We start from the raw sequence: 26,393 nt of genomic DNA, 5'->3' as shown, positions 1-26,393 counted from the left end.
GTCTTTGATGAGTGTGTGATGTGTAATTAATCATAGTGGTAGAAAACAGCCTGATATATTTTTTTTTATGCCCTATGACTCGATAAAAATTAAGCTTTACAGAGAATTTATGTGCTCACACACTTAGTTAAGCAATTTGTTCAGTAACTCATTCTTTCTTGTAACAGGCCAAAAGCAGCTCTGAGTGTTAATGGAATAAAATTCCCCTTTATTTTATAGGGAGCATAGCATAGCATAGCATAGCATAGCATAGCATAGCATAGCATAGCATAGCATAGCATAGCATAGAATAGAATTAACCAGGTTGGAAAAGACCTCAGAGATCATCAAGTCCAACCTATCACTCAACACCATCTAATCAACTAAACCATGGCACCAAGCACCCCATCCAGTCTCTTCCTAAACACCTCCAGTGATGGTGACTTCACCACCTCCCTGGGCAGCACATTCCAATGGCCAATCTCTCTTTCTATGAAGAACTTCTCCCTAACATCCAGCCTAAACCTTCCCTGGCACAGCTTGAGACTGTGTCCTCTTGTTCTGGTGCTGGTTGCCTAGGAGAAGAGACCAACCCCCACCTGGCTACAGCCTCTCTTCAGGTAGTTGTAGAGAGCAATAAGGTCTCCCCTGAGCCTCCTCTTCTCCAGGCCAAGCAACCCCAGCTCCCTCAGCCTCTCCTCACAGGGCTGTGCTCTAAACCCCTCCCCAGCTTTGTTGCCCTTCTCTGGACATGTTCCAGCATCTCAACAACTTTCCTAAACTGAGGGGCCCAGAACTGGACACAGGACTCAAGGTGTGGCCTAACCAGTGCTACAGGGACAGAATGACTTCCCTGCTCCTGCTGGCCACACTGTTCCTGATACAGGCCAGGAGGCCATTGGCCTTCTTGGCCACCTGGCAGCACTGCTGGCTCATGTGCAGCCTACTATCAGCCAGCACTCCCAGGTCCCTCTCTGCCTGGCCGCTCTCCAGCCACTCTGTCCCCAGCCTGTAGCACTGCCTGGGGTTGTTGTGGTCAATGTGTAGAACCTGGCACTTAGATGTGTTCAATCTCATGCCCTTGGACTCTGCCCATCTGTCCAGCCTGTCAAGGTCCCTCTGCAGAGCTCTCCTACCCTCTAACAGATCCACTCCTGTCCCCAGCTTGGTGTTATCTGCAAATTTACTGATGACTGACTCAATGCCCTCATCCAGATCGTCAATAAAGATATTAAAGAGCATGGGGCCCAGCACTGATCCCTGGGGGACACCACCAGTGACTGGCCTAGGAATTAGTTGAGAGTGTACATTGTCTCCTTTATATTTTTCCCAAACCCTAGAATCCTACATTAGTGGATCTGAATCATTAAATCAGGAAAACAAAATGTTCAGGTACTTTTCAATATTTCATTTTGATACCCTCTTCTTTTTTTTCCCCTGGCTGGAATGTTTCACTGAATGTTGAATAGATCCATGAGTTCTAGAACGATTCTGACTTTGATATAAGTCACTGAAACTCTGAAATTCCAGCTGAAAATTTATGGATTGTGAGATGTTAACAGTTCAGAAACCAATGAAGGTTAACTGGGCAAAAGTCTCAAGCTACACCAGGGGAAGCTTAGGCTCGAGGTGAGGACAAAGATCTTCACAGAGAGAGTTTTAGCCATTGGAATGTGCTGCCCAGGGAGGTGGTTGAGTCACCGTCCCTGGAGGTGTTCAAAAAAGGATTGGATGTGGCACTTGGTGCCATGGTTTAGTTAGTCATGAGGTCTTGGGTGACAGGTTGGACTTGATGATCTTTGAGGTCTTTTCCAACCTTATTGATTCTATGATTCTATGAAAACAGGAGGCAATGGAGGTTAACTCTCCAAAACACTTCAGGGAAAAAATATCTTATATACCCTAGAAGGACTGTGTAATTTTGACAAGAAATTGTCACTCATACAAATAAATTTTAGAGTGCTGAAAGAATTATGCACAAAGAAGTATCCAGAGACTGGATGGGGCACTCGGTGCCATGGGTTAGTTGATTAGATGGTGTTGGGGGATAGGTTGGACTGGGTGATCTCAAAGGTCTCTTCCAACCAGGTTAATTCTATTCTATTCTATTCTATTCTATTCTATTCTATTCTATTCTATTCTATTTCTTTTTTCTTATTTTCATCATCAAATAGCAAGTTGGGATGAATACTGAATAAGGAAATCTCCATACTGACATTCAGATAAATCTTCTATGTCTGGAAAATGTTATATGCCAGGAGATTTAAACACCCTTTGGCATTGTCCAGGCAAAGTTTCATTTTTAGAATTAATATATGAATAGAATTATAAGAGGACAATAAAGAGGGCAACTCTGACTGCTTTCAGCTTCTGATGGCTCTTCTAATACACCATAAATTAACCTTATGTCATTATTCTGTTATATAGAATCACAGAATCATAGAATTGGTTTTGGTTGGAAAAGACATCTAGGATCATCCAGTCCAACCATCAGCCTAACACCACCATGGCCATTAAACCATGTCCCCAAGTGCCATGTCTACATGTTTCTTCAACACCTCCAGGGATGGTGACTCCACCACCTCCCTGGGTAGCCTGTTCCAATGCCTGACCACTTTTTTGATAAAGAAATGTTTCCTAATATCCAATCTAAAATTCCCCTTGAAGAGGTTACAAATATCAGTTACACCAGACTGGAGACCTGGCTGGATAAAAAAAGATACACTGTCTATTCTTTGATGAGGTGAAAAACATCTGAGGCTATGAAGAAAGGAATAAACAAGGAATTCCAGACCTAAGCTGCAATCACAGAATCATAGAATCAGTCAGGGTTGGAAGAGACCACAAGGATCATCTAGTTCCAACCCCTCTGCCATGGGCAGGGACACCTCACACTAGAGGCATTGGGTGACAGGTTGGACTTGATGATCTCTGAGGTCTTTTCCAACCTTGGTGATCCTATGATTCCTATGATTCTATTTGAAATTGTTTGTTTGGGTTTGGGTTGGGTTTTTTGTTTGGTTGGGCTTTCTTTGTTATTTGTTTTTCTTTGGGTTTGGGTTGGGTTTGGATTTGGCTTGGGTTGGTTGGTTAGTTGGTTTGTTTGTTTTTATTATTAGAGCTTCTCCATGTGAGGCTGATCTTCAGGAATTAGTGCATCAAATTGATGTCATAGTAAACAGCAAGAAAGTGGAATGGGAAAGGAAGATGAAAGCTTTAGAAGCAAAGATGGATATCCAGGATCAAGAATTGGCAAGCGTCCGAAGCAAGCTGGACCAAAAAGGTCAAGAGGTATTTCAGAATATCACCTTCTATAAAGAAAGTGTTTATTCTGGTAGTTAATGTTATGTTCTAAATGCTCTATAAAGAGACTTGCTTGTTCCTTACTGTTTTGTTTTGAAGGGTGCTTCTGTTCTTGTAGTGGTTAGAGGTTTAATCCACCCCCAACATAAAGCACAGCTAAACTCAGCCGGAGAAGCGAATGAAAAGCTGTATTTTACAAGCAAGAGTGAAATGCAATGCATGTATACAAAACACACAGTGTTTACAGTATCATACATGAATTTACAGGAAAGAACACAACACAGATCCTCCCAAGGAGGATTTCACCTTGGGTTCCCCCCCAGCCTCTCTCCCCCTTCCCTTTCTGTCCAGTTAATTAGACGAAAAAGGAGAAAGAGAGAGAAAAGGATATTAAGGGAAATTCGTTCGCTCAAAGCTTTGTTAAGAAAGTTAGTTTTTCTTATCTGATCAGTTTCAGGCCAGGGTCAGCAGCATGCATTCTGGCCAAGAAACAAAAGATAGACTGAAGCTGGAGGGAGTGAGAGAAAAGAATGTGAGAGATATTTCATAGCAGTGTCATAGTATCAGTCAGGGTTGGAAGGGACCACAAGGATCATCTAGTTCCAACCCCCCTGCCATGGGCAGGGACACCCCACACTAGCTGAGGCTGGCCAGAGCCTCAGCCAGCCTGGCCTTAAACACCTCCAGGGACAGCACCCCAACCACCTCCCTGGACAACCCATTCCAGGGCTTCACCACGCTCATAGGGAAGAACTTCTTCCTCACATCCAGCCTGAATCTCCCCACCTCCAGCTTCATTCCATTCCCCCTAGTCCTATCACTACCCGATGTCCTGAGAAGTCCCTCCCCAGCCTTCTTGTAGGCCCCCTTCAGATACTGGAAGGCCATTTGCTATGGAACATCTCACATCTGACCAATGAAATTCATTTAGAATTAATCTTTGTTTTCCTTTTTACACCCTGCATCTGGGTCGAGGCAACCCCAGGCACAAATCCAGGCTGGGCAGTGACTGGCTGGAAAGCAGCCCAGAGGAGAGAGACTTGGGGGTGCTGGTGGATGAGAAGCTCAACATGAGCTCTCAGTGTGCACTTGCAGCTTGGAAAGCCAATCAGATCCTGGGCTGCATCAAGAGAAGTGTGGCCAGCAGGGCAAGGGAGGTGATTCTCCCCCTCTACTCAGCTCTGGTGAGACCCCACCTGGAGCTCTGGTGAGACCCCAGTTCTGGAGCCCCTATTACAAGAGGGATATGGAGGTGCTGGTAGGTGTCCAGAGAAGGGCCATGAGGATGAGCAGAGGGCTGGAACACCTCTCCTGTGAGGATAGACTGAGAGAGTTGGGGCTGTTCAGTCTGGAGAAGAGAGGGCTCTGAGGTGACCTAATTGTGGCCTTCCAGTATCTAAAGGGGACCTACAAGAAGTCTGGGGAGGGACTGCTCAGGATCTCAGGTAGTGATAGCACTAGGGGGAATGGAATGAAGCTGGAGGTGGGGAGATTCAGGCTGGATGTGAGGAGGAAGTTCTTCACCATGAGAGTGGTGAAGCCCTGGAATGGGTTGTCCAGGGAGGTGGTTGGGGCGCCGTGCCTGGAGGTGTTTAAGGCCAGGCTGGCTGAGGCTCTGGCCAGCCTGATCGAGTGTGAGGTGTCCCTGCCCATGGCAGGGGGGTTGGAACTAGATGATCCTTGTGGTCCCTTCCAACCCTGACTGATACTATGATACCAAACTGAGAACCCCAGTGTACCTGATGTTGTCCATATCTGCAGTTATGTCTGCTGGATATTCAATCAGAAGCATCAGTCATCCCAGCACAGCATGCAGTTCTTGTCCAAGGCATTTGAAGTTGAGTGTTTACACATGGGCATCCTTGTGTGAACTAGGTGTCTAAACTGCCAGTGGGAGTTTTCAAAATTAAATAGCTCTCCATAATGAGCAATTAGGAGCTTGCTATTAGTCATTGCAGTCAAAGGAGACAAGAGAATAATTCAGCTAGTCAGTCTGCAGCAAGTGCAGAGGAAGACAATGAAGCTGCTGAAGGGCCTGGAGAATAAATCTTATGAAGAGCAACTGAAGGAGCTGGGGCTGTTTAGTTTGGAAAAGAGGAGGCTTAGGGGAGACCTCATCACTGTCTACAGCTACCTGAAAGGAGATTGTGGAGAGGCTGGTGCTGGTCTCTTCTCACAGGTAGTTAGTGATAGAACAAGAGGGAACAGCCTCAAGCTGCAACAGGGTAGGTTTAGACTGGACATTAGGAAGAATTTTTTCGTGGAAAGAGTGGCCAGGTGTTGGAATGTGCTGCCCAGGGAGGTGGTTGAGTCATCAACCCTGGATGTGTTTAAAGGTGGTTGAGTCACTGTCCCTGGAGGTGTTCAAAAAGGGATTGGACGTGGCACTTGGTGCCATGGTTTAGTAGTCATGAGGTCTTGGATGGCAGGTTGGACTTAATGATCTTTGAGGTCTTTTCCAACCCTATTGATTCTATGATTCTATCATGTGGTGCTTGGGGATATGGTTTAGGGGTTATCAGTTGGACTTGGTGATCCCGAGGGTCTTTGCCAACCTGAGTGTTTCTGTGGTTCTAATTATTGAAAGCATCAATTTATTTGCCTGTACAGAGATGTTATCTGAAATATTTTATTAAATCCTACCTAGCTTCCAGCTGCCCCTCCAGAAAAACACAGGTGTCATGTGTGCTCTTTGTCAGATTTCTCAGATCTCTTTGAAACTCAGATAATTCAAGTTATCTCAAATGGCACTGTACTTAGGGAGCTGAAATGAGTCTATGGTGTCTCCCAGTAATTTGTTCCTAAGTAGCTGAAAGTCATTTATGTCATTATTCCAGCGATCCAAGCAAGATTTTGGCAATGGGGCACAGCAGTTCCTTTGTATATCTGGGTCAGAAATGCTTTCATTAAATGGTCTGTCATGATACATTCATACAGCATTATCATTAAATAATAACATAAGCACATCATGAGATTTTTATATTGTAAAATCCCTTACTTGTTGTTAACTCAATCTAGGTTTGTGGTATCAAGAACAAGAGGACACAGTCTCAGGCTGCGACAGGGGAGTTTTAGGCTGGAGGTTAGGAAGAAGGTCTCTACAGAGAGAGTGACTGCCCATTGGAATGGGCTGCCTGGGGAGGTGGTGGAGTCACCATCATTGGAGGTGTTCAGGAGGAGACTTGATGGGGTGCTTGGTGCTATGGTTTAGTTGTTTAGGTGGGTTGGATTGGTTGATGGGTTGGACACGATCATCTTGAAGGTCTCTTCCAACCTGGTTTATTCTATTCTATTCTATCCAGTTTTATTATGAAGTTACTGAATAAACATGTATTTTTAGTATCTCTCTCTTAGGCAGTCATCTGCCTCCCAAATTTCAAATGACTCTTCCAAAAATGAAATATTTTTGAACACTTCAGAAGCAGTAAATTTGAATCCTCATCCTCACTGTAGGTGGGACTACTACAGCGGAAACTAGAAGACCTGCAGAAAGCTAAATACGAAATGGTTGAGAATTATGAAACTCAGCTTCAAGCACTGCAGTCCCAAGTAAGAAAAACACCCATTTCATTATGTTATGATTGCAGTAGAATGAGCTTATGCAGGCCTAACACTGTATGTACCTTTATGGGTTTGGTTAAGATGAATCATGTCACACAAATAATGATGACCACAGCATCCTGCCTGGCTCCATTATCATTTCTGTCCAAACTCTTTGGATGGATTCTGATGTGATCACAGCATTTGTTATGGAGACAAATACTTGATGTCCTGACTTGGTACTGATAAATTAAAACCTTGCTGAATTAATAAAATAGATAATTAGAGGGTAGATGGGCTCTCCAGAGGGACCTTGACAGGCTGGACAGATGGGCAGAGGCCAACATGGTGTCATTTAACAAGTCCAAGTGCCGGGTGCTGCGCTTTGGCCACAACAACCCCACGCAGTGCTACAGGATGGGGTCAGAGTGGCTGGAGAGCTGCCAAACAGAAAGGGACCTGAGGGTACTGACTGACAGCCTGCTGAACATGAGCCTGCAGTGTGCCCAAGTGGCCAAGAAGGCCAATGGCCTCCTGGCCTGCATCAGGAACAGTGTGGCCAGCAGGAGCAGGGAAGTCATTGTGCCCTTGTACTCTGCATTGGTTAGGCTGCACCTTGAGTCCTGTGTCCATTTCTGTGCCCCTCAGTTTAAGAAGGACATCGAGACACTTGAACATGTCCAGAGAAGGGCAACAAGGCTGGGGAGAGGCCTTGAGCACAAGCCCTATGAGGAGAGGCTGAGGGAGCTGGGATTGTTCAGCCTGGAGAAGAGGAGGCTCAGGGGTGACCTCATTGCCCTCTACAACTACCTGAAAGGTGGTTGTGGCCAGGAAAGGGTTGGTCTCTTCTCCCAGGCAACCAGCACCAGAACAAGAGGACACAGTCTCCAGGCTGTGCCAGGGGAGGTTTAGACTCGAGGTGAGGAGAAAGTTCTTCACTGAGCGAGTCATTCGTCATTGGAAAGTGCTGCCCAGGGAGGTGGTGGAGTCACCATCCCTGGAGGTGTTCAAGAGGAGATTGGACGTGGCACTTGGTGCCATGGTCTAGTCATGAGGTCTGTGGAGACAGGTTGGACTCGATGATCCTCGAGGTCTCTTCCAACCTTAGTTATACTGTGATACTGTGATCTGTAAAGGTCCCTCCCAATCCAAACCATTCTCTGATTCTATGATTCTATTTGGCTGTGTTTGCTCTGTGTTTCCACTTCTATTATGAATCTGAGCAAACTGCAGTCTATTCCCTTTCTCTGGAAACAGTGAACATACACAATTATGTCTTGAATGGGGCTTCAACTGCCTTCCTGGGCAACCTGTTCTGGTGTTCCTCTAGCCTCATGGTAAAGAACATCCTCTTAACATCCAACCTAAATCTACTCTTCTCTAATTTAAAACCATTGCCCCTTCTCCTATCACTACAGGCCTTTGTAAACAGTCCCTCTGCAGCCTTCTCATAGGCTCCCTTCAGATACTGGAAGGCCTCTATTTGGTCTCCCTGGAGCCTTCTTTTCTCCAGGCTGAATAACCCTAGCTCTCTCAGCCTGTCCTTGTAGGAGAGGTGCTGCCATTTTCATGGCCCTCCTCTGAACCCACTCCATCAGGTTCTTCCTGTGATGAGGTCTCCAGAGCTGGATGTAGTACTCCAGCTGAGGTCTTCAGTGTGGAAATTAGGATCCCTGCCAGAACAATTCCAAGCACCTATGCTAGCAGTAGGACTATCCCACTCTCCTCCAGCATTTACCACACCTCCTTACCGAGTTTTTCTTGCATTGCAGTGTTGCAATGTTACAATAGAATGACTTTAATGTCCCCAATTCTTAACTGCACAAAGTCAAATATAAAATAGAGTGCTTCCTAACAATATGAATCTTTGCCTTATCTCCTTTTTCTCCCTTCTTTTGTTTTTTAATCCTCATTTGAAAGTTATACTTCCTTCTGTGCTGTATATCATAAAAGCTACAATTTAGTGTTGGACAAATGGTGCATTACTATTTACCAGTAGCATTATATCTTTCTCTGCAGATGTACTCCTAAAATCCCTCCCAATTTTTGTTCCTTCCTAATCTTGGTAGAAAGAATCACTTTTTCCAGCTGTCAGAATGCTACTCTGTTCAGAAAAAAACTTCTCTGATATACTGCTTCTGTGGTCCTCTGTGCATTTTACCCTTGCTATTGATAAGAGCAGTGGTTTAATGAGCAACATTCCCATTGAACTTATTCTGTGCAGTAAAACCTGTGTTTTTCTTTGTACTGGGTTTGGCTGAGATGTAGTTACTTCTCCCCATAGCATCTTTTGTAGTGCTGTGTTTTGTAGTGGTAGCTGGAAGGGTGTTGATAACCCACCAGTGTTTTGGCTACTGCTGAGCAGTGCTCACACAGCACCAAGGTTGTGCTTTCCCAACATTCCCTCCCCACAATAGTAGGCTGAGGAGAGGGCTCAACCAGGCCAGCCGACCCAAACCAACCCATGGGGTATTTCATACCATATGATGTCAGCTCAGATATAAAAGCTAAGGGAAAGAAGGAAGTGAGGGAGGACAGGGAGCAGCCACTACACACCATGAAGCTCTGCTGGACATCGCCTGCTGATGGCAAGTAGAGAATAATATTGTTGTTTGCTCTTGCTTCCATGCATGGCCTTTGCTTTTGCTCTTGCCTTACTAATCTGCTATCATCTTGACCCAGGGGCCTCTTGTTACGTTTTCCCTTTCCCCTGTTCATCTAAGAAGGGAAGTGATAGATGGGCTTTGGTGAGCATCTGGCCTCCAGCCAGGGCCAAACCACCACATTCATGTATTAGGGAAATAATTCCTGCTATGTAACCTGGAAGTCTTAAGCCATGCTGCTATGCAAATGCAGAACACTTTGTCATAATTAAACAGCAAACACTTTAGGAGTTCATCTTCATTACTTTTTCCCTTCATTTTTTTGCTCTGTATTAATGCTCAGTAGTTATTCTTATTTTCAAAATGCCAGAAATCCCTCAGAAAAAGTACAAGAATCCATTCTTGCTTTAAGCACTTTAGCAGCTAATTGCCTTACTTAGATGTTTAAAAGCTAGATGTCTGCATCTGAGCTACCTCAGGCTCCCTTTAGAATCGGTGGGCGAAAATGGACACTGCTAGAATATAATTCATGTCAGCATATGATGAGAATTTAAGATAGCTGAAGTGACTAAGCACTTAGTGGCAGCTTTTTGTAATGGAGAACAGCTCAGGCTTGGATGTCTAACTTTCAGAAGTCTGAACTTAGATAAATCCCACCACAGAATTCACTACAAATGACTCATTTTTTCTTCTCTTTCACTTGTACGACATGCAAATAGAACAACTCAGACCTCATTTTTAAAGTAACTAGGCACTGAATGAAAGGATTCTTGGCTTTTAGTCTCCTTTCCAGACTATGTCTGAAATATCCTACTTGCATTCAAAAAATCTAATATTCCAACTGAATTTTCTCCTTTTGGCTATCTGTTCCATTTTAGACTGACTTGCTGAAGTCTTACACCCTGTATTTCCTAGCTTTTTTAGCATAAACAGTCCAATTTCTTCCTTGGAAAGAACTTCTTTTCCAGACAGCAGTTCTCTAGAACAGTTAATATAAAGATAAGACTTTATCTAATTTTATTTTTTTTTAGTAGATAAGGACTTTATATGTTAGAGTCAGGAATGTTAATATCATATATACCTGAATCTAAAGGAACAAAGCAACAAGAGAAATGATCTGTACTCTCAGTTCTAAGCTTCTTTCCTACTCAACGTTCTTCCACTTGACTTGGCTCAGGACCATATTTTTAGTGTTTTCTTTGTCAATATCCTTGATATTCCTTTTTTTTTCCTTTCTTGAAACTAGTTGCACATCTCTACCAGACAATGCCAGTTTGCTGTATCAAACCTGTTAACAGCCCCTTTGCTTGCACAGTGTAGCAAGCAAGAGGCCAGGACCTTCTGAAGAGGCTGGTACCTTCTGCTGGTACCATTCCTTCTCCACCTCTGGCTTCTTTACCTCTGATTCCTAAGCCATGCTTTCCTGGTAAGATCAATAATCAGAAGAGTATTTAGTATCTAATTCTTATAGACACTCTTTAATGCTTAATGATCAGGAAGAATGCAATCATCACATGTAACGTTTCAGCCATTTTCATGATGAAAAAAGAAACATGCAAGCTTAAAGTACATGACTCAATGATCTTCAGAGGTCCCTTCCAACCCCTACCATTCTGTGATTCTGTGGTAATCCTTCCTCCTGGCCAGTGAAGCACCCTTTAAAAATGTCAACACAAGATGGCAGTAAACAAGTATAGAACATGCCACAGAAAGTTTGTAGGGGAAATGACACTTTGAAAACAGTGCCATAAATAACTTCAGCAGAATTAAGTGGCCGTCAAATCAACCCATGTGAAGAGTTAGTGAGCATTTGTGTGAGAGCTTAGTCTTGTTCATCTCTATGAAGTTAACTTTATTAATTGATTCTTCGTTGCATTGATTGAATGTTTAGGATGCTGAAGCTGCAGTTGGCCATTCTAGTTGAAAGAAAACTCTGGCTACATGGTCATATTTGATTTACTCTGCATCTTCAACTCTGCTTTCCTTTTTAGTTTTCAAAGTTGAGACGTAGCTATGAAAAGCTACAGGCACATCACTCAAAGCAAAAAAAGGTTGAAAGCAGAGAAAAAACTGAGAAAAGCCTAGAGACACCCCCTGAACTGAACAATTTATACAAGACACTGGAGGTAAGAATATTTTATTATTACATTCTAATTTCAATATGTCTTTGGAACCAATTTGTGATTTCCAGTTGTGAACTTTAATTTCCTAATAGTTCTGCAAAAATGACATCATTTCCTTCCTCTGGCAAGAAAAGACATATGGTTTAATATTCAGGTTTTGTTCCTTTATACAAGTTTTATTTGTGTTTTTAATAGTTTTATGAATGAATGAGTTTATGAGTGAATGGGGTTGGTCTCTTCTCCCAAGCAACCAGCACCAGAACAAGAGGTCACAGTCTCAAGCTGCACCAGGGGAGGTTTAGGCTGAATGTTAGGAAGAAGTTCTTCATAGAGAGAGTGATTGGCCATTGGAATGTGCTGCCCAGGGAGGTGGTGGAGTCACCATCACTGGAGGTGTTTAGGAAGAGACTGGATGGGGTGCTTGGTGCTGTGGTTTAGTTGATTAGATGGAGCTGGATGATAGTTTGGACTCGATGATCTCAAAGGTCTCTTTCAACCTGGTCTATTCTATTCTATTCTATTCTATTCTATTCTATTCTATTCTATTCTATTCTACTCTATTCTATTTTCTTCATAAGCATAGCTATTAATATATATGTTTAATATACATGTACTAGCCATATAATCTGCTGAGGCATGAGATCTTTTACAGCTGCAGGATACTGTCACATAATACCTGCCATTAATTCGAGTTTTATAGACCTTAGGACAACTTTGATTATGTAGGGCTAGACAGAAAAATGATTCAGGATTGCAAACCTGTTCTATGCCTATCTTGTCAGCACCAGTGTGCTTGAGGCAATCTGCAGCCTTGATCTCAGTGACTAGTTTCCCTAGGTAACACATGAGGAAGGGTTAGGCACTTAAGAACACTCTCCACAGAATCCAGCACACTGAGTGCAGGCTAGATACTATGAGATACTGAGGACAAGCTTTGGTCATATTCACAATCCCTATGGGGACAAAATGGAATTTAGGTAGTTTAGTCTTGGCTACTGATGCAAAAACTTGTATCCAATCTCATTCTTTATAACTGAGTGATGTAATCTCTAGCTGTACTAATTTTTGCTTCTTATTTTACATATTCAATAAATTTGCCAATATCCTGTGCAAAGTGAAAGAACTCCAAAAAGAAAGAACTGCACAGCTTGTTGGAAAACAACATTTGTTAGGTAGAAAATTAACAAGGGAACATTCTGGTTCAGTTTCTGTCTGGAGAGAAGATTGTTGTACTGAGTCTTCCACATATTAGGGAGAACAGTCTAACCACTTAACTGATGAAGCAGAGAAGTATCACCAAAAACATATTTATGGGGTTTTTTTGCCATCATTTGTAAAGGGCATTATAAAGTAGTGTGTGCTTTGAGTGTTGACTGAACTGGGTCCTGTAGGGAAACTAAGCAGAGGAACACAGTTGAAGGTGGGAGCTAGTTGCCTAGATGCTAAGCAGGTTTAGACTGGATATTAGGAAGAAGTTCTTCACAGAAAGAGAGAGTGGCCATTGGGATGTGCTGCCCAGGGAGGTGGTGGAGTCACCATCACTGGAGGTGTTTAGGAAGAGACTGGATGGGGCACTTGGTGCCATGTTTTAGTTGATTAGATAGTGTTGGATGATAGGTTGTACTGGATGATCTCAAAGGTCTTTTCCAACCTGGTTAATCCTATTCCGTTCCATTCCATTCCATTCCATTCCATTCCATTCCATTCCATTCCATTCCATTCTATTCTATTCTATTCCATTCCTTTCCATTCCATTCCATTCTACTCTATTCTGAAAACTTACAGGTTTATGATGTAGATTTATGTAGACTTATGATGTAGATTTATGTAGATTTAAGATTTTTTAGACCCTTTGAGAACTTCACAATAAGAGCCAGTAGATTTTAAATACTTAAGCAGAATGTAAGACCTAGTAGACTTTAAGTGCTTAAGCTGCAGTTAAGATTTAGAATCTGTATTTCAGACTTGCCTGTGTTCTATGTTATTATATAAGATACAGAACTAATTTCTGCAACCTTCATGTGACTGTTGATACATAATAGTCCACATCCTAGACACATCCTATCTCTACATACTGTTGCTGTCTCTTCCACGTGGAAGAGTGCTTGCCATCAGCAAAGCTACTATGCTTTAGACTGCAGCACTGCTGCCAACATCTGCTACACCAGGAATAATAAATGGGTTTTACATCTATCCTTGACTAAATGTGTCCCTACCACAAAACTGTCTGATCTACCTAATTTAAGAGTGACCTTATTTAAGATTAAAATGTGAAAATAATGTAGCACAATGCTATAATTTGATTAATTATTCAGCATGAAAAATGAGTGCTTGGAATATATTCAGCAAATTCTAGTATTCAGGAAATAATTATTGTGTTGAAAATCTACTAAGCTCAGCAGTGCTTCAGTAAGGCCTTGAACCTGCAGTTCTCATTAAGTGATCTGAAACTCCATTTGTGTGATGTTGAATAAAATGGGAAGATGTTTATTAGTTTGAAATACCAAAGCAGATATCAGGAAAGCTGTGGGGAAAGATTTGTATGAATCTATGCTGGAAAGCATTTGATTTTGTTTCAGTTAGCAAATAAAATCTTACCTTTCAAAATTTGGGGAATATACCAGTTTATAATAAGTGTAAAAAATTCTTCAGTCTTTTCCTTTATGAAAAAAGAAGTGCTCATAACAGCTTATAAAGATTATGGTTTTCACTGTATAAAACAGTATACTGCTATTTTGCTAGTTCTTCAAATTAAAAGAGCAGCAGTTCTAGTCACTGCAGTTCTCCTACTTATTTTGTTGTCTAGTTGTGAACTTTAAAGTCTAACTGTGAGTGTATAGGATTTGTCATTATTTAAGAGCAAATTCAAAGACTCTATAAATAGGAATATAACAGCAAATACAAAACCAGGATTCGATGAATCTGATATAACAGAATTTATTAAGCAATTATTTTGTTTAAACTAGATGAACTCAGGAAGGAGACAGAGCAGTCATAAAGAGGGCAAGAGTGATTGGCCATTGGAATGTGCTTCATTGACAGTCTTAAACTGTGTCAGGGGAAGTTTAGGCTCAAGGTGAGGAGAAAGTTCTTCACAGAAAGAGTGATTGGCCATTGGAATGTGCTGCCCAAGGAGGTTGTGGAGTCACTATCACTGGAAGTGTTTAGGAAGTGACTGGATGGGGAGCTTGGTGCCATGGTTTACTTGATTAGATGGTGTTGGGTGATAGGTTGGACTTGATGATCTCAAAGGTCTTTTCCAAAGTGGTTTATTCCATTCCATTCCATTCCATTCTATTCTATTCTATTTATTCCATTCCATTCCATTCCATTCCATTCCATTCCATTCCATTCCATTCCATTCCATTCCATTCCATTTATCTACTGAGTGATGTGAGATGTTTGACCATATCAGAACTTCAAGGCACTTATTAGTGTAGAAAAAGACCTACTTGTGAGAATTCTTCTGAAATAAAAAAAAATCTATAATAAGTAACCTTTATCCACAGTAGCTGCTGGCCCCCCTCCAAAAAACCCCCCAAACCAAACCAACCCCTGCAACCAACCAACCAAAACCAAAACCAACAGCAAAGAACCAACCAGCCAAAACAAAAGCAAAACCCACCCCAAGCACTCAAAACATTTGTCTGAATATTAAGGGTTTGATTCCCTGCTGACTGCTCTACCTGACACAGCTTTAATACCATGAGAACTACCCTTCCAATAACATTACAGTCTATTTCAGTCACAGTATCACAGAATCACCAGGGTTGGAAGAGACCTCAAAGATCAAGTCCAACCTGTCGCCACAGACCTCATGACCTCATGGCACCAAGTGCCAGTCATAACTCTTAAGTTCTACTTTGGAGTCATATCTCCAAATTCTACAGTAACAGAAGTGATCTAAAATAGTTTATAATTTTTATTTCAGTGGTTATGTTTACTACATATTTTTCTTAGATTACAAGCCTTTAAGACTGATTTTTGTCTTTCTGGCTGGGATGTTTGCATAGCTGTTTTATATCACTGGGTTTTTTTCTTCTTCCCAAAATCATGGAGAGATTATTTATGAATTTAAAACCTAGATCTTCCTTAGAACTCTGCAAATTAGATTAAGGGGGGGTGGGTGTGGGTGTGTGTAATATTTTCCCTGTATTTACAAGCCTTGTTTTGCTGTCTTTCAGGAATTTAAAGCAGAATCAAGAGAAGGGGATAAGAAGGGGACAATCTACCAGAATTGCTGTGTTTATTTAGATGCTCAACAAAAATTGTCATCTGAGAAATGTAATATATCTCAGGTAAAATTTCTACCTTCCTTCTTGAAGAAGAAAATGAGCTGTTAGCTCAGCTAGAGTTATTTTAACTTAATTTTTAAAATCTACACATGATGGAGAGGGTCCAGAGGAGGGCCATGAAAATGATAAGGTGACTGTAGCACCTCTCCTACAAGGACAGGCTGAGAGAGCTGGGGTTATTCAGCCTGGAAAAGAGAAGGCTCCAGGGACACCAAATAGAGGCCTTCCAGTACCTGAAGGGGCCTCATGAAGGCTGCAGAGGGACTGTTTACAAGGGCCTGTAGTAATAGCAGAAGGGGCAATGGTTTTAAATTACAGAAGAGTAGATTTAGGTTGGATGTTAAGAGGAGGCAGCCCATTACAATGGGCAATAACTCTCTGTGTAGAACTTCCTCCTAACCTCCAGCCTAAACCTCCCCTGGCGCAGCCTGAGAGTGTGTCCTCTTGTTCTGGTGCTGGCTGCCTGGGAGAAGAGACCAACCTCTGCCTCTCTACAACCTCCCTTAAGCTAATTGTAGAGAGCAATAAGGTCACCCCTGAGTCTCCTTTTCTCCAGGCTAAGTAACCCCATCTCCCTCAGTCTCTCCTCACAGGGCTTGTGTTCCAGGCCCCTCACCAACTTTGTTGTACACTAAGTAAGGCAGACCCAATAAGGAAATACCTAATGAAAGATACAGTCATTTTAATAGGTTTTTCTCATGAAAACAATGACATTAAGAAGTTTCATGATGGAAATGACAATATTTCTGCAAGAAGCAGTGGATATTAAGTCTTAGATTTTAACTATACTGTGGAGATACTTTTCCATGCTATTTATTGACATGCAATTAATTGTGATGATAAGCTATTGAAAAGTATCTTACCAAGTAAGTAGTAACTGCCATTGCTGTGTTAACTAACATATAAAGTTCTCTCAAATCTCAGCTAGCCCTTACCTTTTTAAAGATCATAAATATGCATTAATATAATTTATGTAGAGAAATTAACATCTATGTGCTACTCTAAAACCACACTTGGAGATGTTTATTGGCTCACTCACCCCTTTTGTATCATATTTTTTAGCCTCCAAGTTTCCACTCAGTTCTTGGTTGACTTTGAGATTCTTTTTCACTTGCCAAATTGCTTCTTGCATTTTATATATGGCCTATTGATCTAGCAGATTTTAATTTTTTTAATTCCTTCCAATCCAGAAAAAAAATAATATATATATTGATTTAATGATGTCTTGATGAACTACCCTGCTGTAAAAAGCCAGAAAATAGCTTACAAATTAACTGGGCCACAAGACAACTTGGAAATTAAGTAAGGGGAAGCCAATTACATTGCTGCCTGGTAATCCCCTTTTCCACTGTTACCGAGATCTTTGGATCTTAATCTAGTGCAACACATTCTGAGCATTTGCTCTGAGACTCCTTACCCATATCCAAGGATGTCAGTTAATTTTGGGGTGTAGATGCTGAAAGCATTGTATTGCAGCTATTGCACTTCCACAAAAGCAAGGCTTGGTGGGGCAAAACATCTGACTAATGAATGTTGATTGTATAGAATCATAGAATCAGTAAGCTTGGAAAAGACCTCAAAGATCATCAAGTCCAACCTATCACCCAACACCTCAGGACTACTAAACCATGGCTTCAAATGCCACGTCCAATCCCCTTTTGAACACTGCCAGGGATAGTGACTCCACCACCTCCCTGGGCAGCACATTCCAATGGCCAACAACTCTTTCTGTGAAGAACTTTCTCCTCAACTCAAGCCTAAACCTCCCCTGGCAAAGGCAAGACAAAAGAGAGTACTGAGGGTGACCATCCACGTTTTTCTGTTGAGGTTTTCCCTGCCATCAGCAGACTTTCTTTGAAGACAGTTTTCTTCACAACTTTAACATGCCACCAACTAATTTATTAAGTGGAAGTCTGGTGGACTGTTACCCCTTAACTGTTTCAAAAGCATTAACTGAGCCTGTCTGTGTCTCAAATTCATCCTATTTCATAGAATCATAGAATCCATGAGGTTGGAAAAGACCTCAAAAACCATCAAATCCAACCTGTCACTGAAGACCTCATGACTACTAAACCATGGCTTCAAGTGCCACATCCAATCCCTTTTTGAACACCTCCAGGGATGGTGACTCCACCACCTCCCTGGGCAGCCCATTCCAATGGCCAACTACTCCTTCTGTGAAGAACTTTCTCCTCACCTCCAGACTAAACTTCCCCTGGTGCAGTTTGAGACTGTGTCCTCTAAGACCTTTTGAGGCAATATTTTTCATGGGATGCTTTGACATTTTGATATGTCAGACTCCAGAACTTAGATGTCATGGGCACCTTTATTTGTTATCTCCAGAAAAGAACTTTGCCTGCAAGTTTCTTTTCAGCTTTTGATTTGATATGCAGCCAGTGGTCAGTTCTGTCTAGGTGTTCAGCCAACACAAATTCTGGGAACACAGTCAATGACACCAAAAGCTGTCTAGCAAATACACTTTGCTGTCCTTGTCAGTGAAGTATGGTATTTGTAACCCTATTGAATTTTAATACACATTTTCTTCCTTGGCTTGATCTCTGAACATGATACATAGCTTCCCAGTTATATTTTGTTGCCATTTTTCAGCTAATTCTCAGTCTTCTGAAAGATTATTGCTGATTGTTAATCTCCCAGTAGAGGCATCCCTGTGGACAGTGTTTTAAACAGCAAAACCAGTCACCATAGTAATCATGATTCTTCATAATGCCTGTGAATGCACAAATACTCTTAATAGAGATTTTCTGAAGTTTTGGGGTAGAATTGGTGCAAGAAACTGAGTGGAGTGTGGGACTCTGCAGAATGTACAAATGATCCTTCCCCAAGTTCAAGGATAATGATATCAAAGTACAGTTCCTGTAGTAGCTGAGCTGTTTATACATGAACTGTGTAATGCTAGCTCTCTAGTCAAAGGTTAATATCTATCCTGAGGCGCTCACACACAATGGCTGAGTTCAATAAATCACAGAACATTTCTCTCAAATTATTTTTTATAGGTAGCTGCTTTGACTAGGTCACCATAATCACCTTCTTCACATTTGAGGCTAATTAACATTAAGTGCTAGGGAAATATGCAGCAGAGGAGAAAAATCCTTGACAAAATTCTGTGCCCTTGAAAGTTTCTGAAACAGATTTTTAAACTGAGGGCAAGGAACATGAAACTGAGCAAAGGAGTTATCCCTCAGAGAAAAAATGCAAATTGCTCCAATTGTGCCATCTTCACAGTATCACAGTATCACCAAGGTTGGAAGAGACCTCAAAGATCATCAAGTCCAATCTGTCACCCAAGACCTCATGACTAGACCATGGCACCAAGTACCACATCCAATCCCCTTTTGAACACCTCCAGGGATGGTGACTCCCTGGGCACCACATTCCAATGGTGAACGACGCTCTCATTGAAGAACTTTGTCCTCACCTTGAGCCTAAACTTCCCCTGGCACAGCTTCAGACTGTGTCCCCTTGTTCTGGTGTTGGTTGCCTGGGAGAGGAGACCAACCCCCACCTGGCCACAACCACCCTTCAGGTAGTTGTAGAGAGAAATGAGGTCTCCCCTGAGCCTCCTCCAGGCTAAACAACCCCAGCTCCCTCAGCCTCTCCTCACAGGGCTGTGCTCAAGGCCTCTCCCCAGCCTTGTTGCCCTTCTCTGGACACGTTTGAGAGTCTCAACACCTTTCCTAAACTGAGGGGCCCAGAACTGGACACAGGACTCAAGGTGTGGCCTAACCAGTGCAGAGGGCAGAATTACCTCCCTGCTCCTGCTGGCCACACTGTTCTTGATGCAGGCCAGGATGCCATTGGCCTTTTTGGCCACCTGGTCACACTGCTGGCTCATGTTTAGGCAGCTGTCAACCAGTACCCCCAGGTCCCTTTCTGCCTGGCTGCTCTCCAGCCACTCTGACCCCAGCCTGTAGCTCTGCATGGGGTTGCTGTGGCCAAAGTGCAGCACCTGGCACTGTGATACTGTGATTTGTTGAATGCTATCCTGTTGGACTCTGCCCATCTGTCCAGTCGGTCAAGGTCCCTCTGCAGGGCCCTTCTGCCCTCTAACGGACCAACATCTGCTCCCAGCTTGGTGTCATCTGCACATTTGCTGATGACTGAATAAAGGAGTAAAGAGAGGCCGGGGAACGGCAGCCCCGGAGGGAGCTGCAGCAGTGGGCTGCCAGTCGCCTGGGGAGGAGGAGAGGAAAGGCAGGCTCTAGGATGCTGGGGACAGCTGGGCTCGGGCTGCCCTCCTGATCTTTTCTAAGCAAATCCTGGTGAAGGTGGAAATAGCTTTATGATTTTAGCGGTAATGGTTTGGTTCTAACAATTTACATACAATTATTGAACTTAATTGAAAAGATTTTCTTGTTTTGTAGAAGCAGACTCAGAATTATCCGTTCCAAATAAGCAGTAAGAAACAAAACCAAGAAGAGGTAATTACCTATGGCCAGCACAACAGTGAAAAGGATGAGTTCATTATTGAAAAGCTAAAGGCAACTGTGAATGAAATTGCAATAAACAAGAATAAACTAGAAGAAGAAAATCTGAAACTCCAGGAGGATCTAAAAATGTATCAACAGCAGTGCCAGGTAGCAAGAGTTTTTCTTTTGTGTGATGACTGTGGAATTCATGTTGGTGAATTAATCACTTAGGAATATACTTTAAAAAGTTGGGCTGAGATGTGTTTATATAGTAGACCTGTACATTAGGTGCATTCTTTGCTGAGTGAGCTGAGAACAGCACCGCTTTTTTAGGAAAACAAAGAGAAACCAGGGATGTGTTTGATATGGAATGGAATGGAATGGAATGGAATGGAATAGAATAGAATAGAATAGACCAGGTTGGAAGAGACCCTCAAGATCATCATGTCCAACCTATCACCCAACACCACCTAATCAACTAAACCATGCAACCAAGCACCCTGTCAAGTCTCCTCCTAAACACCTCCAGTGATGGTGACCTGTCTCTTTATCTAGGGTTTTATAACTTTCCTATACCCATAGCATCAACAGGAACTTATCTTACTTCACTTGGCTTCTTAGAATCACAGAATAATAGATTCAATAAGGGGAGGAGGTAGAGAAATTTGGAGTGAAATTGAGTGCAGAAAGAAGGAAAGGGTGGGCAGAAAGTGATTTAAGAGTTGGGTTTATTTCTCAGTATCCTACCCTGATTTGATTTGCAATGAATTAAATTTAATTCCTCTAGTCAATTCTGTTTTGCCTGTGACAGGTTTGGCCCTTGATGAGTGATATCTCCTGGTCCTTACCTTGACCCTTAACTAAGCCTTTTGTCGTATTTTTTTTTGTCTCCCCTGACCAGTGAGTGAAGTCATCTAGCTGCTTTAGTGGGCACCTGGCATTCAGCCATGGTCAACACACCCCAAAAACCTTTGAGTAGCATTAGAATAGAATAGCCTAGCCTAGCATTGAATTGAATTGAATTGAATTGAATTGAATTGACCAGGTTGGTAGAGACCTTTGATATTAGACCTTGAGAGAGGAAGAGACCTTGAGGTTAGAGCAAGAACTGGTAAGAAAAATTTTGAGACTTCCTTTTGATATCAAACACAGCAACAAAGTTGGTGAGGGGTTTGGAACACAAGCCCTATGAGGAGAGGCTGAGGGAGCTGGGGTTGCTTAGCCTGGAGAAGAGGAGGCTCAGGGGAGACCTTCTTGCTCTCTACAGCTATCTGAAGGGAGGTTGTAGACAGGCGGAGGTTGGTCTCTTCTCCCAGGCAGCCAGTACCAGAACAAGAGGACACAGTCCCAGGCTGCACCAGGGGAGGTTTAGGCTGGATGTTAGAAAGAAGTTCTATACAGAGAGAGTGATTGCCCATTGGAATGGGCTGCCTGAGGAGGTGGTGGAGTCACCATCATTGGAGGTATTCAGGAGGAGACTTGATGGGGTGCTTGGTGCCATGGGTTAGTTGTTTAGGTGGGTTGAATTGGTTGATGGGTTGGACACGATGATCTTGAATGTCTCTTCCAACCTGGTCTATTCTATTCTATTCTATTCTATTCTATTCTATTCTATTCTATTCTATTCTATTCTATTCTATTCTATTCTATTCAGCAGTAAAAGCAAAACTTTTCACAGGAAAAAAAGAGGATTTGGTAAATGTGTCAACTCGAAATAGACTCCTCAAAAAAAGTTATGTTTCCTTGGAGAGCTTTAAAACAAAGCCCAAAGTTTTCTGGCTCAAAATTCATTCTCATTTTTGTGTTTTAAGTGGGTGCAGTAGTTGAAGTGGTACATATCTAAATGATTTTTTTTGAAGTGATGTGTGAAACTCTTGACCTGAAATTCTGTTTCAATTATTGCTGCAGCTGCTGCTGTGGCTGCTGGTGTTCCTGCTATCATTATCATTCACAGAAGAAAATAAAATTTATGTAAATATGTGTGATGACTGCAGCCTGCCACAGATGATGTGACTTCTACCACACAATCATCCAGCATTCATTCCCCTCATCCACTCCAGAATGAAATCAGAGGGGCAACCTTCCCCCCAAATTCCTGGGTTATAAAATTATTGTGGCTATTTCTTGAGTGTTGAAGTGATGAATACGGTCAGGAGCAAGTTTTGCAGACAAGTTTAACAGTTCATTAAGCTTATTTCACTTGAATATGCCCAGGCTTGCATTTCAGACTTTAAAAAAATAAATAAATGTAGCTTTCAGCCTTAATTTAACAAAGGGTAAGCTGAATGAATCTATACATGCAGCCTCTATGAAAAAGGCAAAAAGCACTTCATATCTGTCTTCAGCAGCCCTTTCAGCCAGAGGAAAACCACAGGCAAACCACAGGCTTCTTGGAAGGAAGGTCACTCTCATATGAGGCTCCAAGGGAAATAAACCTTTGAAGTTCCTAGCTTGCAGTGTCATTTCTGGATTCCACTTGTCTTTTGAAAGTTTAAAGGCTTTAGTTTTGCTTTCAAACATGGAAACTATATTAGAATGAAGAAGTTGTGAAAGATATTAGGGATTTTTAGTGTCACATTTTTAAAGGTAACAATTAACAGGCTTGGAAAATCCTTTTTTGGTTTTTTTTCTTGTAATCTGGAACATGCTTTTGGATCTTGGGTGAGGAGGAAATGAACATTCTCTAGATATTCCCATTGCAAGAATCTCATTATAGCTACTACTTCTGTTATTTGTGAGTTAATTTTTCCAAGTTCTTATCCTGAGTATGTTTTCTGCATATTTTGGGTGAATTCTGACTTTTATTGAGGATTCAGATTTTATGATGCCAAACATAAACATGTCCCTTCAGGCTTTCTATGGCATTATCCATCAGAAAGTAAAAGTGAAATAGAGATAAGATCTGTGGAGTCCCTAAGAAAAACCATTTTGTGATTAGTTGAAAGTGTTTGGATGCTCATTGAAATCAGCAATTCACTCCATGCAGTTAGAACTGCTTTTGGAGATGACTGAGCAGGTATCTTACCTAAGTCTAGAGGTATCTGCTCCACCTTCCAGGCAATGTTTAGAATAGACTAGACTAGACTAGACTAGAATAGAATAAACCAGGTTGGAAGAGACCTTCAAGATTATCATGTCCAACCTATCATCCAACACCACCTAATCAACTAAACCATGGCACCAAGCACCCTATCAAGTCTGCTCCTGAACACCTCTAATGATGGTGACTCCTCCCCAGGCAGCCCATTCCAATGGGCAATCACTCTCTCTGTGTAGAACTTCTTCCTAACCTCCAGTCTCCTTAATGAAGAGTTATACCTAATCCTGCTTTTCTATAGCCTTGCAGTTTTCAAACTTACCAGTTTGAAAGTGCTGCTTGGAAAATAGGAAATGGAAAGTACTTACAGCACTAAATTCCTGCATATGTGAAACTTCCTAGGGTGCAAAATCTGCTGAAACAAGCCAACTATTTTTGATGCCTTTAGTACAATGAAGAACTTCTGAATGATCTTTCCTGTGATGGTTTCAGAGAGAGATGCATTGGAGCATTGCAGGATGTAAAGAATATTCATCATCTCATCTTTAGATGGCATTTCTGGAGAGGACACTGACAGGAGAGCAATGCCTCTTTCAGAAATGAAACTCAAAATAAAGGCATGTATGTCCTTTCATGCAAAGTATACAGATATCCAAACCAATGTGCTAAAATACAGCATGTTGAACTTTATTCAAATGTGTATTTTAGTTATTTATGTGCATTTTATTTATTTATGCATTTTCTCATTCCTCTAGAACATAGAGGCAGGCTTCTCAGCAATGAGAAATGTGTTGCAGTCACGAGATGCTCTCTGGAGAAGGATACAGCTGGAATACCAACAGTTGCATACAGAATTGCTGAAAATCAGGGAGTACAAAGATATGCAGGAAATTCAAATGAAGTATGTTGAAGACAAGGTTTAAATCAACAAGTACTTCTGAGCTAATAACTTTTTTCTTGCACTTGCTTTAAGTGAAGTCTGTTTAAAAGGGTACTCTGGTTTCAAATGTCAGATTCTAAACAATTCTAGAATAAAACTTTTGTTAGCAGTTGTGTGTGACAAGATTGCAGGCAATAGATGCAGGCTCTGTTAAGAGGCTTTAGCAGTGCCTAGATCTTTACAAAGCAATGTACTACTTGTCTGTTTACAGTGGCTTCCATTTTCTCAGCATTAAAACTCTTTAGAAGTTGGGTGATTAAGATTCTCCCTAAATTCCTTTGAGCAGAATGGTCATCTTTATGTGGTTTGTCTAGTCTACTGTAGCTATTTGAGATTACATGAAATACCAATCTACAAGAGAGTTCAGGATTCTTTTTGCATGCACTTGCATTGTCCTTAATCTCTAGAAATCTCCCAAGATCCAACCTGGTTTCAGGCAAATCTTTGTTTGTTTTTTTGTTCTTTTTCATCAGCAAGCAGGTCTTCCAGTTTTAAATTGTGGAGGGGATACTGTAAGCTAGAGGTTATTGAACATTCTGCTTGTTTCATGTTTTGTTTATCTCTAATCTAAAGGCATCAATCATCTTGTGTACAACTTACTGAGCAACTAGAAAATAAAAGCACTGAGTTATTACTACTGGCACAAAGTCAAGAATGCCAACAAGAAGAGCTAAACAAGGTATTTTGTATTATTAAGAATATCCAGATCTTAACTGCAATATAGGATTTTTAGAAGAGAGCAAGCTACCGACCCTGGGTCTGTGCATATGCAGAAGAGAGCAGGAGGATAAATCATGGCTTTAGGAAAGACTGAAATGTTCATATATGAAAGCATTTGCATTTCTGGAGGTAGCTGTGCAGCTGTAAAATTGACATTCTGATTCTGTGCACTAACAGCAGAGCTAGCAACTTTACTCATATAACAGAAGAGACCATGCCTAAGCATCACTGTGATTCAGAGAATACCATGCAAATAATAAACCTTCCAAGGCTATGAGTAATTAAATAGGCTGTAGGAGGTAAGTAATAACTTGTAGGTGGTCTCACATGTAAAATATCCTAACAGCTCAACAGATAGAGATCACTGTGGCAGCTACTCACACAAAGCTAAGCTTAATCAGTCACCTGCTGCTCAGTCTAGGGCAGTGCTCTTTGGCATGAAAAACTGGTCAACAGCCAGCTGAACATGAGCCAGCAGCATGCCCAAGTGCCCATCAGAAGTAGGGAAGTGCCTCTGTACTGGGCACTGATAAGGCCACACCTTGAATATTGTGTTCAGTTTTGGGTCTTTCACTACAAGAAAGATGTCAGGGTGCTGGAGGATGTCCAGAGAAGGCTGGCGAAGCTGGTGGCAGGTCTAGAGAACAAGTCTGTCAAGGAGCAGACAAGGAAACTGAGGTTGTTCAGTCTGGAGAAAAAGAGGCTGAGGGGAGACCTTATTGCTGTCTACAACTATCTGAAAGTAGGTGGTAGTGAGGTGCAGGTCAGTCTTTTCTCTCAAGTAGCATGTGACAGAACAAGAGGAAAGAGCTTCAAGTTGTGCTAGGGAGGTTTAGGCTAGATACTGTGAAAAACATCTTCACCAAAGGGGTTGTCAAGCACTGGAACAGGCTGCTCAGGGAAACGGTTGAGTCACCATCCCTGGAGGCATTTAAAAGATCTGTAGATATGATGCTTAGGGACATGGTTTAGTGATGACTTAGCAGTGCTAGGGTAGCAGTTGGACTTGATGATCTTAGAAGTCTCTCTCAATAAAAATGATTCTCTGGTTCTATGACTCCATGCATCACGTTGCACTGTTCATTTCAGAAGTGCTGTGTGCAAGCAGTAGTGGCATGGCTCTGTGGGATGGCATATGGCTTGGCAGGCCAAAACACTCTGGAAGCAGAGGATGCTCAGAACTCCTCTTAGAGGCATGTTGAGGTTTTGCTGAGTAGCAATGTAAGCAGGAATGCCTGTAATTGGATGCAGCTGACTTGGATGCAGCAATTTCGGCATCATAGTCATGATCTAGCTCCTAGAATTTTTGCATCCACATCTATTTGTTTACAATTCTGGTGTTTCTCTGCAGTTTGCATAAATAAAAATGAAATGCCATCTGTTACTGATTGTGTACAGTGCTGTGATAAATTATTAAAATGGTTTA

At 41.9% G+C, this 26,393-nt stretch overlaps 1 protein-coding gene across 1 annotated transcript in view; it reads left to right on the top strand.

The window, feature by feature from the left end:
• DEUP1 (deuterosome assembly protein 1) overlaps positions 1-26,393 on the top strand; it is a 61,914-nt gene that overhangs the window by 6,537 nt on the left and 28,984 nt on the right. The window contains exons 2-8 of the mRNA XM_054164790.1: positions 3,099-3,270; positions 6,736-6,831; positions 11,417-11,551; positions 15,733-15,846; positions 20,226-20,438; positions 24,063-24,208; positions 24,821-24,926. Of these exons, the coding sequence (XP_054020765.1) occupies positions 3,099-3,270; positions 6,736-6,831; positions 11,417-11,551; positions 15,733-15,846; positions 20,226-20,438; positions 24,063-24,208; positions 24,821-24,926 (982 nt within the window). The remainder of the gene's footprint in view (positions 1-3,098; positions 3,271-6,735; positions 6,832-11,416; positions 11,552-15,732; positions 15,847-20,225; positions 20,439-24,062; positions 24,209-24,820; positions 24,927-26,393) is intronic.

The sequence above is a fragment of the Dryobates pubescens genome, chromosome 10 (genome assembly GCF_014839835.1).
Source record: "Dryobates pubescens isolate bDryPub1 chromosome 10, bDryPub1.pri, whole genome shotgun sequence".
NCBI lineage: Eukaryota > Metazoa > Chordata > Aves > Piciformes > Picidae > Dryobates > Dryobates pubescens.
Note: the sequence above shows the minus strand (reverse complement) of the source record. Positions and strands in the feature narration are given on the sequence as shown.